Source organism: Oncorhynchus kisutch, linkage group LG17, assembly GCF_002021735.2.
Source record: "Oncorhynchus kisutch isolate 150728-3 linkage group LG17, Okis_V2, whole genome shotgun sequence".
NCBI lineage: Eukaryota > Metazoa > Chordata > Actinopteri > Salmoniformes > Salmonidae > Oncorhynchus > Oncorhynchus kisutch.
The window spans coordinates 65,674,658-65,691,327 of record NC_034190.2 but is presented as its reverse complement, the minus strand read 5'-3'; the positions used below and the strand labels follow the sequence as shown (position 1 = coordinate 65,691,327).

At 40.9% G+C, this 16,670-nt stretch overlaps 1 protein-coding gene across 1 annotated transcript in view; it reads right to left on the bottom strand.

The window, feature by feature from the left end:
* The window catches only part of LOC109907022 (metabotropic glutamate receptor 4-like), a 202,871-nt gene that overhangs the window by 127,180 nt on the left and 59,021 nt on the right, over positions 1-16,670 (bottom strand). The window contains exon 3 of the mRNA XM_031793321.1: positions 2,946-3,162. Within this exon, the coding sequence (XP_031649181.1) occupies positions 2,946-3,162 (217 nt within the window). The remainder of the gene's footprint in view (positions 1-2,945; positions 3,163-16,670) is intronic.

Here is a 16,670-nt window from a genome sequence, read left to right as displayed (position 1 = left end):
ACAACAGTAGCTGCATTTGTTTACGCCGTTTTCTACTGACATTTATTTGGATACATCCATAGCAATGAGCTAATGAGTCACGATTTTGCCTGGTATGCCTCTCGTTAGGACACTGTTGCTCATAGGATCTAGCCAACAACACAGCTAACACAATAACTTCAAACTGAAGCTGGAAAGACTGCAAACTAGCTGCACTTCGTTTCGTTTGACCTTTTTCCAATATACATTTCTTTGTATATATCCATAAAAATGATGCCAGCTGATTCATGATTTCGATTGGCTGAGAAATGCTGCCTGTCTCTCTCTCTCGTCCCGACTCCCGACACGTTCATTACTAAGGGACAGTTGGAGATTGAATTTGAATATTGAAACAATGTTGCAAATGTTGGAGAGACAGAGAGTTCAAGGTTTATTAAAATCTCCGCTGTTGAAAACTAAATGTTATTCTAAAAGAAATGTGAGATAATGTCTAGATGCTTTTTGTAGTGGAGATCAAGTTTATAACTTCCCTGCCTGGGCTGATGTGACAGTGAATCGCACAGTCAGATGAAACAGAGTAAATAGGCATTTTAACGTCATAGATTTAGCTGGTGGTAACTTGTATAATAGACAACGGCTGGAATCCGCTTTTAACCAATCAGCATTCAGGATTAGACCCACCTGTTGTATAATACTATTATATTTAACACTTGTTGTTTGATCTGTGGATGGAATGCTCAAATAGAACAGGTATTTTATGACTGTCATTTCCTTTCATTTGAATTCTGCTGGGTCACAACATTTGAACTACCCTGAAAACTACAGACCTCTCTGCCTCTAATGCTTCCTAAGGAGACACAGCTAAAGTGGCATAATGCCATACCTGAGCGCCTCCAAAGTAGATGCAGGCCGTTGAGTCAAATAATACTGCAGAGATAAAAGCACTCAAAAGGTCAATTGTAATTCCCAATGAGTTCCCCTGATTTGTTTGATTCTGTTCCTTGAACAAAGCAATTATTCAAGGACAGTCTCTCACCACGACATCTGCTATACACATAAAGGGTCAAGTGCCATTCAATCTATGTTAGTGTTTGCATTGCATAGAGATGGAATCATTTAGCAGCAAACAATTGATTGCGCTTTTCAAGCCAGTGGCTCTTAGGTAAATGAAAGTGCAACATTATGTACAAACATGGCATCTATGGTAGCCCTTTACATACGTACCCATATACAGGTTGAAAATGGCAGATTTGGAACGTAGTGGCTGTACAGTAAAATGCTATACATGACATCAGAGCTCTGGCTCTGCGCTTCAAAGCGTTGTATTGGTTTTGACTGACAGCCGTTCTGAACTTGAGCACCGCACACAACAAGACGTTGCCCCCATCCCTCCCTGTAATTGGACAACTTTTGCATTTTTTTTGTTGTCTGAATAAGGGAAATGCTGTAAAAGATGACTCAATGTATTTTGAATGATGAGAGGATTGAGGATTATAATAAATACTGCTTTGATGTCATACAAGAAAGCAAGTCCAAATGTGCACAATTCCAAATCATAAACTGATGTCATATACTGTGTCACTATGTTTAATGTACAGTTACAAGATGACAGTGTCATACCCTTGGTTGTTCTGAACAGAATGAGCCTGTGTTTGTTTTATTACATCTAAACTCCTTTCTATGCTCACCAAAATTACAATCTGTTTCTCTGAATTGCCTTGTGAAAGTTTAACACTATAAGATTGTATTTTATTTAACGAGCCATGTTGGAAATAGAACAAGCTTTCAAATTATGCCCACCTGACCCAGATTTGGATTTAAAATGTCCGTTATTGTATTGCGTAAACAACAACTGTAACTGTGTGATTGGCCTAGCGCCGTCCGGCTTAGGGAGAGTTTGGCCGGTAGGGATATCCTTGTCTCATCGCGCACTAGCGACTCCTGTGGCGGGCCGGGCGCAGTGCACACTAACCAGGTCGCCGGGTGCACGGTGTTTCCTCCGACAAATTGGTGCAGCTGGCTTCCGGGTTGGATGCGCGCTGTGTTAAGAAGCAGTGCGGCTTGGTTGGGTTGTGTTTCGGAGGATGCATGGCTTTCGACCTTCGTCTCTCCCGAGCCCGTAGGGGAGTTGTAGCGATGAGACAAGATAGTAACTACTAACAATTGGATACCATGAAATTGGGGAGAAAAAGGGGGTACATTTTTTTACAAATAATCCAAATAAAAGTGCATTGAAATTGCTTAGGGACAGTGCAGACTTTGGAGAGGTGTGTGGCCACTTGAAGACACCAGTTAGTCCTCTCACTCAAACCCGTGTCAATTTTTGGTCTTATGTTGCCCCTACCCCACATTTTACAGGAACAGTCTTGTTATGTTACTGAATGTATCCAGAGTATTTTCAGAGTGCAGTAAATGCGAAATGTACATAAAATCAACAGTGTAATGTTTCGATTCAGTCAGTCTTGTGTCAGATTTACTCACATTTGATCTAGAAATGTTCCCATTATCTCCAAACTGTTCCCTTTCAATTGCGACAATGATTATGCATTTAATATTTTATGTCAAAAACATTTCAATTTAGCCCTTTCCATATATGCCAATTCCCACGAGTGTAAAGGGTTAAGTGATTGGTTTCATTTTAATATGCCAAATTCAACCATGATAATGGTGTATCCATATAACTAAATGTAGCTTTTTCATGTCCATAAACTGCAGAACTTTAGCATTGCCACTTAAAAGCATAGTCCCCCCATCAATACAAATCTACCTCATTTATCAGACAGGTTATCAGGTTAGCGACACAAAACATTGGTAAGTTTCCATACCTGACCAATTTGTGAAGCCATGTGATGCCATAATAGGTTTCTGATTGCAGGAGCCAATAATACATCATATTTCTCTAAATTGGACACAGCATGCATGTGGAACAGTGAAAATAATGTTCAGGAGAGATGGAGATGACTCACCCTCTTCGCGGGACTTCTGTATGAAGGCATCCACACCGCTTTCTCCATAGTTACCCTCTGATGCTACTGTGGAGACATAATTCCAGCGCATGGCTTTAACTATGTCCACCATGGCCTGTGCCTGGTAGGTGTCCGGGGGCACGACTCGGGAGAAGAAGTCGTAGCGCGTGTTATCACTCAGCTCTGGAGCCGTGGAGGCATAGCTCACCTGGGGGATCTGAGGAGAGAGTGAACAAGAGAACATGGTGTGAGCACATACTGTACTTCCAGTTTATAGCACAGGAGGTTGGTGGCACCTTCATTTAGGAGGACAGACTCATGGCAATGGCTGGTGTGGAATGGTATCAAATACATCAAACACATGGGTTCCATGTGTTTGATGCCATTCCAATCGTTCCTTTCCAGACATTATTATGAGCTGTCCTTCCCTCAGCAGCCACTGGTTTATAGTATTGCGATATGCTAGGAGGAATGTTGGAAGTTAAAACATCTGAATTATTCACAATTATTCATTAATTGCCACTTGTTACAATTGTTATGAGATTTTGTTGTTATGAGATTTTATCAAGTCGGCTCTTGTTCAAGATTAGTACTGTAGGTCATTTCTAATTTACAGAGGTAATCAACACCTTTGTGAAAGACTTCGCTTTGTGAGTAGGCTGTCAGCTCTTTGTTTTCATATTCGTCCCCTAGCTTACAGAATATATGTTAATAGCTGAGTTGCAAAATGTAGAGGCTTGATTAGCTGTGTTAAAATCGGACTTATATAATGTCGAGGCTTGATTGGCTGTGTAAAAATGTGATTTATATAATGTAAAGGCTTGATTGGCTGTGTTAAAATCGGACATTATTTAAGGGGTAAGAGCTTGTAATAAAAGAGATCCGTTGTAATAAAACTAGTTTGTAAGGGGTCATTTCATATAAAGTAAATCTAGTACCTAAAGGGAAAGGTCTTTGGTGGGATGATGGTAACATAATTGAGCACAGTGTATCACACATTTATGCTCTGAGTTGTTTCATTAACCACCCCTCTCATTTCTCTGATGTTGATCAATACTATCAAACGATAGACGTACACCATGCTTGTAAGGTCAAATGATGAAGTATAGAGATCAATTCTGGGTTTTATATGGGAATAGGGAATATGGGAATAGTGTCAAATATGGGAATAGTGTCAAATAGCTGATGAAGAGGTAGGCTTTCCTGTTCATTAAGGTTACTGCTGAGTAAATGGACTGAGGTGATCATCTGGATTTTACTCCATATATGGAGGGTGTACCTCAGAATAATGTCTACTGTATTATTCTTCTGGGATATTACACAGAAAGTTTGACACCTATAGACAGTTGATACAACTGTTTCAAAAATGAAGAAAATCTACCACAAACATTTAGTCTCGGTCTGCTCACTCTCACAACTATACCTATACCTACAGTACAACTAACCGGTGCCCCCGTACATTGACTCTGTACCGGTACCACCTGTATATAGCCTCGCTACTGTTATTTTCACTGTCATTTTACTGTTTTTTTTATTTGTATTTCTTTACTTATCTATTGTTTACCTAATAGCTATTTTTTACTTAAAAATTGCACTGTTGGTTAGGGGCTTGTAAGTAAGCATTTCTCTGTAAGGTGCAGGTGACAAATAAACTTCGATTTGATTTGATTTGAACTATGTGCACAGACTTGGAGCCGCTATGGTGTCATATAGTACTCTACAAAAGTGATCACAGCATTTCTCAAGAGTTAAGAAAACTCTGAGATTAAAGCTCAAAGTAGAGATGTAGGCAAAGTGGTATTCGAGTCAATCAAGTAGCACAAAAGCTATGAGCAAATTAAAATGTGATTCTCACAGACTAGAAGTGATTCATTTGTGGGTGAAAGGTGTTAAGAGACAAGGGCCTTTGTTCCAGGGCCTGTGATAACACATTTTAAAGAGCCAATTAAAGCAATAAACACCCTCTCTAATAGAAAAATACCTATGTGGAATATTAGAAACATTTCTTCTAGTGTCAAAATCGACTACAAAGTGTAAATAGGATAATTCTGGTCATAAAGTCAGTCTCGTCCAAAACTGAGATTAGCAAGATAATTAGGAAAAAATGGTATGTCACAGAATGAAGTGTACTGTAACAGTTTTCATTGGGTTGGGTTTATTTCAACCCTGCCCACATCAGGCAGGACCCAAGTAATCATCAATTTCAGCGCAGCTGCACAAGACCCGATCTTAATGCTCATGGTCAATTTGGTTTGACAGTCGATATACCTATGGGGCTAGTTAAAGACCATAAGTAAATAATACAATTTATATAGGACAGTATTTCAAATACACTTTAAAGCCTAAATCCAACCATAAATTGTATAAAATAATTTCCAAATATTGAAAGCATTTAATGAGACAACGAAAACGTTGTTCCATCTACATTAGTGCCGGGACGATACCAGTAACGCGATACTCGTTAGTACCGTGGCAAGGAAACAAAACACGAAGCGGAATTAAGGAAAACAGCTCCAATGTTGTAAACAAACATCTTTATGTTGTCACCCAGAGTCACATGTACTTATTTTCTAAGCTATATAAACCACCAAATAGTTTGTTCTGCTTCGTGATTTCATTTTTGCCATGGAAAAAATATTGTGATACTAGTATCGTCCCTGTCCTAATTCACATTATTGTAATTTATTGACCGTCGCTAACTAACCCCACAGATAGACTATCCAAAGTCAAACCAACTTTTCCACGGTTGCACACCAGCTACCCTGCTAGCTATTCTAAGTGACTTCAAGACATAACACCTGGTTAGACTGTTTCAAGTTATCTACAAAGGTGAGTGACTGTAACTGTGTACGGTTTTGGCAGAGGGAAAGTGCAAACACTTACCACGTTTGAATAAACACAATAGACACCCGCATAAAAGCATGCCTCCAAGACCCAAATCTCGATCTCAGTTGAACATCCTAATAAGGAGAATTCAAACCAAGGCTAAATCAGAAAGTGCAGTCCTCCTTTAAAGTAACTTGACAAGGCAGTCTTGCGTTTTCCCGGCGTTCACAAGGGCAACATATAGACTTTTTATTAGTGGAGAGAAGATGAATATGGTGTTAATGTACAATGCATTCAGAAAGTATTCAGACCCTTTGACTTTTTCCACATTTTGTTATACTACAACCTTATTCTAAAACGGATTAAATTGTTGTTGTTTTCTCAACAATCTACACACAATACCCCATAATTACTAAGCAAAAACAGGTTTTCAGAAATGTTTGCCTTTTTAAAAAAAGAAATATCAAATTTACATAATGTTTTCAGACCCTTTACTCAGTACTTTGTTGAAGCACTTTTGGCTTCGAGTCTTCTTGGCCCTCGAGTCTTCTTGGGTATGATGCTACATGCTTGGCACAGCTGTATTTGGGGGATTTCTCCCATTCCTCTCTGCAGATCCTCTCAAGCTCTGTCAAGTTGGATGGGTGAGCGTAGCTGCACAGCTATTTTCAGGTCTCTCCAGAGATGATTGATCGGGTTCAAGTCGGGTTCTGGCTGGGCCACTCAAAGACATTCAGAGACTTGTCCCGAAGTCACTCCTGCTTTTTCTTGGCTGTGTGCTTAGAGTTGTTGTCTGTTGGAAGGTGAACCTTCACCCCAGTCTGAGGTCCTGAGCGCTCTGTCTCAGCCTCCAGTATTTATGCTGCAATAGTTTATGTGTCGGGGGCTAGGAACAGTCTGTTATATCTGGAGTATTTCTCCTGTCTTATCCGGTGTCCTGTGTGAATTTAAGTATGCTCCATCTAACTCTCTCTCTGTCTCTTTCTCTTGGAGGACCTGAACCCTAGGACCAGGACCATGCCTCGGGACTACCTGGCCTGATGACTCCTTGCTGTCCCCAGTCCACCTGGTCGTGCTGCTGCTCCAGTTTCAACTGTTCTGTCTGCGGCTATGGGACCCTGACCTATTCACCGGACATGCTACCTAGTACCTGACCTGCTGTTTTCGACTCTCTCTCGCTCTCTCTACCGCACCTGATGTCTCTAACTCTGACTGATCAGCTATGAAAAGCCAACTGACATTTACTCCTGAGGTGCTGACCTCTACAACCACTGTGATTATTATTATTAGACCCTGCTGGTCATCTATGAAAGTTTCAACATCTTGGCCATGTAATGTTATAATCTCCACCTGGCACAGCCAGAAGAGGACTGGCCACCCCTCAGAGCATGGTTCCTCTCTTGGTTTCTTTCTAGGTTCCTGCCTGTCTAGGGAGTTCTTCCTAGCCACCGTGCTTCTACATCTGCATTGCTTGCTGTTTGGGGTTTTAGGCTGGGTTTCTGTATAGCACTTTGTAACATCGGCTGATGTAAAAAGGACTTTATAAATACATTTGATTGATTGATTGAAATTTGATTTAAGTATTGTAGGCTAGGCTACCTATTTAATTATTTAATTCATGGATTAAGCATCAGCCCTCATTCTGATCTTGTTCCCAATGATCAGTGATTTAGTTTATTATGTTGCTGTCAACCGGTTCTGAATTTGCGATGCACCTGACTGTCCATGTTTTTCTGTGCAAAAACCTTTAGATTTGAACATTTGAACAGTTTTGGTGTGTGTACTAGGCTATTTGATTTAATTTATACACATTACATGACCAAAGCGTGTAGACACCTGCTGGTCGAACATCTCATTCCAAAATCATGGGCATTAATATGGAGTTGGTCCCTCTGTGCTGATATACTGCAACACCCTCCAATCTTCTGGGAAGGCTTTCCACTAGATGTCAGAACATTGCTGCAAGGACTTGCTTCCATTCAGCCACAAGAGCATTAGAGAGGCCGGGCACTGATGTTGGGCGATTAGGCCTGGCTCGCAGTCAGCGTTCCAATTCATCCCAAAGGAGTTTGATAGGGTTGCGGTTAGGGCTATGTGCAGCCCAGTCAAGTTCTGCCACACCGATCTCGACAAACCTTTTTTGTATGGACCTCGCTTTGTGCACTGGGGGCATTGTCATGCTGAAACAGGAAAGGGCATTCCCCAAACTGTTGCCACAAAGTTAGAAGCACAGAATTGTCTAGAATGGCATTGTATGCTGTAGCGTTAAGATTTCCCTTCACTGGAGAGGCCTAAGAGGCCAAGCTTGAACCATGACAATCAGCCCCAGGCCATTATTCCTCCACCACCATTACAGTTGGTACTATGCATTGGGGCAGTTAGCATTCTCCTGGCATCAGCCAAACCCAGATTCATCCGTCGGACTGCCAGATGGTGAACCGTGATTCATTACTCCAGAGAACGTGTTTCCACTGTTCCTAAGTCTAATAGCGGCACACCTTACACCACTCTGGTCTACCCAAGAAAGACATTTGTCAACTGCAAAACATACATAATTCTGCAGCATGGGTACTCTTGGTCTCTGCACTAGTTTTAAATCAATTCACGATTGTGCGCCCCAATACATGTCAGACATACTGTTAAGTTATGTACCCAGTTGGGTCCCTCAGGTCCCCTCAGGCCTTTTAACTATCCCAAAGCCTATGACCAAGAGTTATGGAGAGGCAGCCTTTAGTTACTATGGCCCCAGCCTCTGGAATAGCCTGCCAGAGAACCTGAGAGGTGTGTATATATAGTGTATGTTATATAGTGTATGTTACAGCACTTTGATTTCACTAATAAATGTGTTGAAAATGGAACCAAATGATCTGTTTCTGTCTTCAGTCCTTTTTAAATAGCATAGATGGGCTATATGAGCTAAGGTTGAATGTGATTGTAAGGGGTGCGTAACTGGTGGCAGGGAAGTCAGACGCAGGAGAGTAGAACTGGGTAATAACCGGAGCAGTTTAATTATCAAAACCAACGGCATCCAGAAATACAAAATATGGGTACAAAACGCGTCGCGCACCAGTCAAAATATGCACAAGAACTTACAACAAACAATTTCACAGACAGACATGGGGGAAACAGAGGGTTAAATACATGACAAGTAATGAGGGAAATGTAAACCAGGTGTGTGGGAAAACAAGACAAAACAAATGGAAAATTAAAGGTGGATCGGCGATGGCTGGAAGACCGGTGACGTCGAACGCCGAACGAACAAGGAGAGGAACCGACTTCGGTAGAAGTTGTGACAGTGATAGTCTGCCTATAACCAGCCTGAGTAGGCCTATAACTCCATTTGTATTCTACTCAGAGTTAAAAGAAGTTAATCAAATTGGAAATGTGCTATTATCAGGCTGGTTAATGCGATTCCTGTCTGTTGAATTTGAAAAAATCCACCCGCACTCGGCCCCATCCCACCTACTCAGACAATCAGGATCCGCTACTGCCTTGCGGCCGTGGCATACAGTATACTTTTTACTAAACGATACATGCTAAAAAGTATGTGACAATGAGTACATAGTATGCAGTTTAAGTACAGTGGGGCAAAAAAGTATTTAGTCAGCCACCAATTGTGCAAGTTCTCCCACTTAAAAAGATGAGAGAGGCCTGTAAATGTTTATCATAGGTACACTTCAACTATGACAGACAAAATGAGAAAACAAATCCAGAAAATCACATTGTAGGATTTTTAATGAATTTATTTGAAAATAAGTATTTGGTCAATAACAAAAGTTTCTCAATACTTTGTTTATATACCCTTTGTTGGCAAACTTGCACAATTGCTGGCTGACTAAATACTTTTTTGCCCCACTGTATGTAGTAACCTAGTATACGTATTCGGACAATGCCAGTATCACTAATATCCACTGATATTCGTGTAAATCTGCTCATATTCTAAAAAATCCTAAACAGAAGTCCCGTCTTTGTACACTGAAGCTACAGTACCACTATGTGTCTGTTCACACTGAACTGCAATAGTCACTGTCCATCCTGAATAATTTATTTGAAACAAGGTGAGTCGTGGTTACCTGAGGAGAGAGATATGTGTGAGCTATGACTCATGCTGCTGAGTTCAGCTCAGCGTACTATGTTCCGGAATGAACTGATGCATTTCGCCAGTCTGTAGATCAGTGGCTAAACCTCTGCAATACAGGAGTAGAGTTAACCTGCAACTACAGTACAGTATTCCTCTGTGGTCTAGTCTGACTGCTGTAGCGCTATCCTCTCCTCTCCTCTCCCTGTCTCACACTGTAGTTGGCTTTGATGTGTTCAGCTGCAGCTCCCATTGATCCTGCCACTAGTGTGTTCACAAGCTGTGCCCAGTGCCTGCAGCCCCTAACACCCACGTCAGCCTTCCTCCCGCTCCCCTATTCCTCCATCCACACGGATGTAGCGGTTAAATTATGCAAATGAACAACAGCACCGCAGTAGAGCATCATTTCAAGTGACACCTGGAAAGTAAGTCACTATTGAAGTATAGTTTTGTCCCTTAAGAGACATCATCTTAATCCTTGGAATGTTAGAGCAAAGATGTGTCACGACTCATCTTGTGTGAGCAGAATACCATGTAGGTGGATGTGCTTGATGTGTAATGACTGATGATAGAACATGAGATGAGTCTGATAGGAATGGTCCTTAGTCCTGTTACCTCAACTCCTTGCTCTACAATGACAAAAGGCCAAGCAGTCCTTCCAGCCTGAAAAGGCCACTGTGTGTCTCTCTGGGCACCCTGTGTCTCATAATTTTAGAGCTCATCGGGACACTCAAACGTCAGTCGTGTCTGTGGTCTATTGCACATGTCCAGAGGGCTCCCTAGGAGGGCTCCCTAGGAACCGACAGAAGTCACCAGACTTAAACAGCTGGTTGTGAGGGGGCAGAGAATGACAGACGAAGTATCCTACAGGACACATATTCAAGGAACACTGTCCTCACACCTCACCTCCCAATCTTTGCTCCACTTTTGTCTCTTTTGAGGTTAAGTGAAACTGTTTCCTGTCTCCTTTGAAAGGGAAATAAGTGTTCTGGCTTTGAAGAAATGGAGAAACTTCAATCTGTGTTCTGCTCTGCCTCCTAACTGAACATCATTAAAGGGGCTGCTAAACTGTATTTGGAAGCTGCTAACAATGTCTTATTTTAGAGCTCTTGAATATTCACTATTTCACTTTCATTTAACTCATCAAAGACTTCCACCTACATCCAACAGAGTTCTCTCTCAAGGATATGATTGCATTGTACTGCACAATTCTTTTTACTATCCTCGTGTGTTTTCACCTGTGCTTTTGTGTTACTTTGAAAGGAAATAAATATATAATAGTACATGAGAAAAGACAATGGACTGTTCCTGTCACACGTTGTGGGGTTGCGGTGCCACCCACGAGGATCACTCAGGCTTTCCTCCCAGGGGAGCTTGTCTAAACACAGAACACACATAAATCAGGATAGCAGCTGACATCACGCATCAATGTAGACTACCTGCAAGCCTCGCTTCCATTGTTCCTCTACAAAATAACAGTTCTTACCTCTTCAAGCTTTAAGAAAATGTCTCAAAACTTCGCTACTGTAAAGATGTATGGGACTATCCAAATGAAGTATTACCAAGACTATGAAACATAGCATTTAAGTTTTGGGGTGCTTCATAAATCCAGTAATAGCAAATGGACTCCCTTTAAGAGTTGGGAGTTGATTACAGGGTAGCACAATGACATTAAGCAAAATGCTGTTAATTGCTAAATGTTGAAGAGGGATATATATACATGTTTTTGTTTCTTTTTCAAGCAATGTATGGTGGTGTTACCATGACAACTCTGGGAAATATATCAGCGAAATAAAATGACTGTAGATATTCAGGGACTATGTGTAATGTTTCATTTCTCAACTGATCGATTTTTCCTCCTGTAACAATCACTACATTTCAGCATCAAGGCAAGAAGCAGGATAGGCTGAGCTTATCATGTTTTTCATTTGTCAGATTTCTCACTCTCTCTCCCTCTCTGGAGTACAGTGATAGTACTGAAGCCTGATGTTCTCATTGAACACAGACACTTCCACACTTTGACAGAAGGAATTAAACTCCCCAGCCAAGCTCCTCTCTGACCCATGAGAGAACATGAGTTAAGACAAACTAGAGAAACCTTTGCTTGGATAGAATATTGTACCATGCACACATACAGCCCAGTGAACACCTTTTCCATCTTAAACCATAGGCACTGCCAGGTGTATCAATGTGGCTTGGAATTGTATCAAGATCAAAGAGAGATACCTAAAAGCAGATTCCTATATATAGAGAGTTGGGTCAATGCGGTTTCTGTCTGAACCTACCGAGAGCGTTACTTTGTCTTCCATAGCCGTTGCTAAGTGAAAATTGACACTTCCTCATTGTACTGTTAATTTCTTCTAGTTTTCACAACCTATGAAGTGAAAGATATGGAATTTGTTGACACCACAACACAGTACAGACTTGGACACACATTATCCCGAATGCAAAAGAAACACTGTGTTTTGCTTGTTTACAGTGGGTCATTTCATAGGGAATTGTCAGAGGCCCTCTCATACTGTTACATCACCAGAATTTCAAGAATAAAGGCGTGTTGTAAAATACAACAGATAGGTGCAGAAAAATACTCTGTTGTTTTACAGGGTCAGCCATAGTAGGACTCATGGGGTAATGTTTTCAGCTTGTCAGCTAGGGGATTTGAACCCGCAACCTTTTGGTTACTGGCTGAACACTCTAACCGATAGGCTACCTGTTGCTAACATGGAAGTTGTTCTAAGACCTGGCCAAACTCCTCATCCACTTTCTCTAAATCAGCAAAGCTTTTTGCCCTCAATAGCCAGGTGTCCACTGACATAAACCTGATCTCCTTTGCTGAAAACGGACATTGCCCACAGATTTGTTATAAACATGATCAGAAAATTGAGGGAAAAGCAATGGTGTCTAGTATCCTCCCCAATTTAGGAATGACCCCCTTACCCCTCAGCCCTCCACATCCATTTGATTTCTAATGGGCTTGTGGGAGACATGCTTAATTACAGCGATGGAGTCTCAAGCAGATTTTTTTATGCAGTTTTAATGTTCAAATCGCTTGCTTTTGAGTTCATTTGGAACAACATCAATGCAGAAGTAATGATGTTTATTAGAAGCCTACAGAAATAATATACATCTGAACTGTGTGGCTGGCAATGTAACATCTGAAGCATTATGGCTGGCACTGAAACTATTTTGCTTGGTGAATATTTCAGTCAAGTCTGTTTGTCTGACTGTGCATTTGCCAGCCAGGCAGTGAAACAAATAGTACAGGTTTATGACTTGAAGTGATTCATGTCTATTTGATATGGATGTCTGAGATTGGTGAAGTTAGCTACCAGTCTGCCAGGTGGCTTTCTATCCAATGAATTGTACTTTACTGCTGTTCCAGATAATGCTTTCTGACTGTCACTATATATCCTTAATATGTACTAAAACGACCGTCCGGGCCTAAAAACGACCGTCCGGGTAGGCTATGTCTGCGGCTCTCTTTGCGTGGTAGAGCAGCAAAGAGGGATTTAGTCAGATGCCCCCACAAATACTGTACCATGACAACACACACAACGACAGTTTCACTTTATCCCTCAGGCTGCCAGTCTCCCAGTAGGGGTCTGCAGTCGAACATTGGCTAGATTGTTAGTGGTACGCGGGGGGCTTCACACATGTCTGTCAGGTTCAGTTATTGGCAAACCCTGTCACGGCAAGTCCATCTGCTCTCAGTTGGCTCTCAGAGGGTCCCTGCAGAGCTGAACACCACATGCTGCAGCCTCCTCATTCTCCTCAGTCCCCAGGCTCAGGTTACAAATGATGGAAACTTCAGACACCTTCAGACACAGAGCAGACTCCTCCAATAAATTAAGAAGCCTCCAAGGAGAGGTACAGTAGCTACTGGGTGGGATTCAAGGTCTCCCATTGCCTGACAGAGTGAGGGATTCTGTTGATAGGAAGGAGAAGAGGGTTGTTCTACAGTGGCCCTGAAGTGTCAACTATTGTTTAAAAAGCATTAGCCTTCAAATAATGGTATAGATGGTTTCTATGGTTGATGACGTGTCCCACCTTGCTTCCTAACTGCATCATCAACATCAATTCATCTTCAAAAAATATATATGGTATGTGGCAGAATGAGACAAATTCTGCCAAATTTAGAACTGACTCAACAGACCCACAGTCCTCTACACAGGAACATGAACAAAATATATTTCTCTCTCCTGTCATTTTTGCAATCCTCCAAGCAGCAATAGCTTTGTCATAAAATGCCTTGTTTGCTCTGTCTCAGGGTATGAGAGATTCCGTAACACAAACTCCTCCAGCAGCAGGCAGGTGACTAGAGACCCTATGCTCCAGTCTGTGCTACCGGTGTTGTCCATCCTGGTTATAATACTGAATCACAGAAGATTTCTACTTCTACCAGTAGACTCTTTGGCTTGATCCTATACTGAATGTATGCCGCAGACCCATTCTCCCATTTGGGACAATAAAGTAACTGCTATTACTACTGTCTAATCATGTGAACTACTGGAACCAATGCACTAAATACTATGAAAACCACACTATGATATTTCCATTGTGTTTAACTATGATGGATATTGTGAGGCTTCGGCGAGAAAGATGGGGCCTGGGGACCCAAAGGGGACAAGTCCATCTCATAGGATAATTTACAGCTCTTGGCTTGGAGTCCATAATTAATAGATGTTCTGCCTAGAAAGCTGAGGACTCGAGAACAGGTTTTGCACTGCATAATATCAAAAGGGACACCTTTTTATCACCACCGTTTCAACTTGTGAAAATGTCAAACGCCCGAGTATAGGGTGTTTATTGTATACCTACTGTATCTCTGGCAGTTATTGTGTACTGTACTTTTCTCTAAAGCCCATTGTTAACTGGGTGATGAACACTGAGAGGTGAAAGTTATGAGCTATTCTTTTTTAAATTTAAGTTTCAGAAATGAATATCTCTGACAATTCACTTCTAAATTTGTTGCTAGCCTCCTAAATATGACATATATCCTCTCACGTGGTATTTCAGGTGATATACAGTAATTACCACATATACAATGACATAATGGTTATATATTAGATTTTACATCAAATGATTTGTGAGACACTGTCAGCTCAGGTGCTATTTGATGTTAGTCATCACACCACACTAGGCTACCTCTAATGTGTCTGTGTGAGTAGCTCTTATCCCATCTTAAGAGCCATTGAAATGTTAGTTATTCACCACTGTGCATTGCACCATTTAGGATCACCTGCGTAAATACTGTATATCCCCATGCTATTCACTGAGTAGATGAGAACACTCACATTACAGAAAGCATCACTAAGCAAGTCATGCCTGAATAAGCTAATCTTCCAGCTCACTCCAGAATGGCGAAAAAACATAGCTTTTACAACAGTCAGTCTATTTCCGCTCCGTAGTGTCATAGCCCACAGCATAAGACAACTGGGTAACCTGAGCCAAGTGGAATAATTGCTATGACCAACAGTGACGATGTAGGAGACTGATGCCAACATTTTTTTAATTGTGTCTGAACAAATCAGCGCTTCCTGTTCAGTGGATGACACCCCTGCTGCTCAGCTTCAGGTCTGTGACAAGTGTTTTCACAGGATATGGGAGATGACAGATGTTGTAGCATAATGGTGAAGGGTCTTACTAATCAATACTATGCTAACTTCTCCTATATTTAATGAAAAAAAGTATTGGGCCATGAATATGCATACTGTAGCTGTGTGAGGTCATAAAGGGACGACCCACATTAAAAAATACTATAGTATAAATAATACTATAGTATTCACTGTAGTGTTTTTGTTGACTTTACTGTAGTATTCACTGTAGTATGCTGTAGTATTAAGTGTTTTTGTATGGATAATACTGTTTACTATAGTATACTACAACATTCTATAGTAAGTACCACACATGATCAAGAGATACTACATATAATATTCTACAGTACACTACAATTGACTATATAATTCTATGGTAAGTACTGTAGTACTATATAGTAAATGTAGTATTTTTTCATGTGGGTATGGGCATGATGTATTGTTACAGATACTGAGCAGATGATATAGGGTCTTCATCTTAGACCTGCTCAGGTAGTAAACTGTTATATGCAGTTGTCTTACTTAAGTCTTAGCTATGTGATTGTTGAGTGTTCACTAACCAGCAGGTTGATTTAGAGGACTGCCGCCATTACCAGAGAATGAAGGAATCCATTTGGCACCATGGTACAGTGTTTCCTCCTTTAAAAGTTGCATCATACATTCTGTGGCACGTCACTTAATTGTCAGCCATTCTTTCTGTTACTGCAAGTTATTGCTAGTTTGACCACCAGAGGGAATCTATGAGAAGCATTTGATAGTTTTCCGTATTGGCATTACCAGAGAATTTAAAACCTTTTTGTAATAACATGGTATAGGGGATTGATTTTAAGAAGATTGGCTTAATTAATTTGATTAATATTATGGTGTTTCTATTCAGAGAAAAATTAACAACGAAACCCTCAGGGTTTCCGTTAGGATGGAATGCAAAATATGGCATTGTACAACTTGATGGTCGGGAGTAGGCTACAGGATTGGAGGATTCTAAATTGTTTGCCTTCATTAGACAACTTTGTTTCAATATTTCTGTAAATCAGTGATATATATTCCCATAGTAATTCATTATGGATCCATGACTAAATCAACATCTGTATTTTGAAAGAGTATTTTTTGTCATTATTTTATTCACGAAATAGGTTTATTTGTTTATAAGGCTACTGTGCAGTCTACAATACATACTTTAGTAAACATGGGAAGTACGTTATTCCTTACATAAGGGAGAGCAGGCCA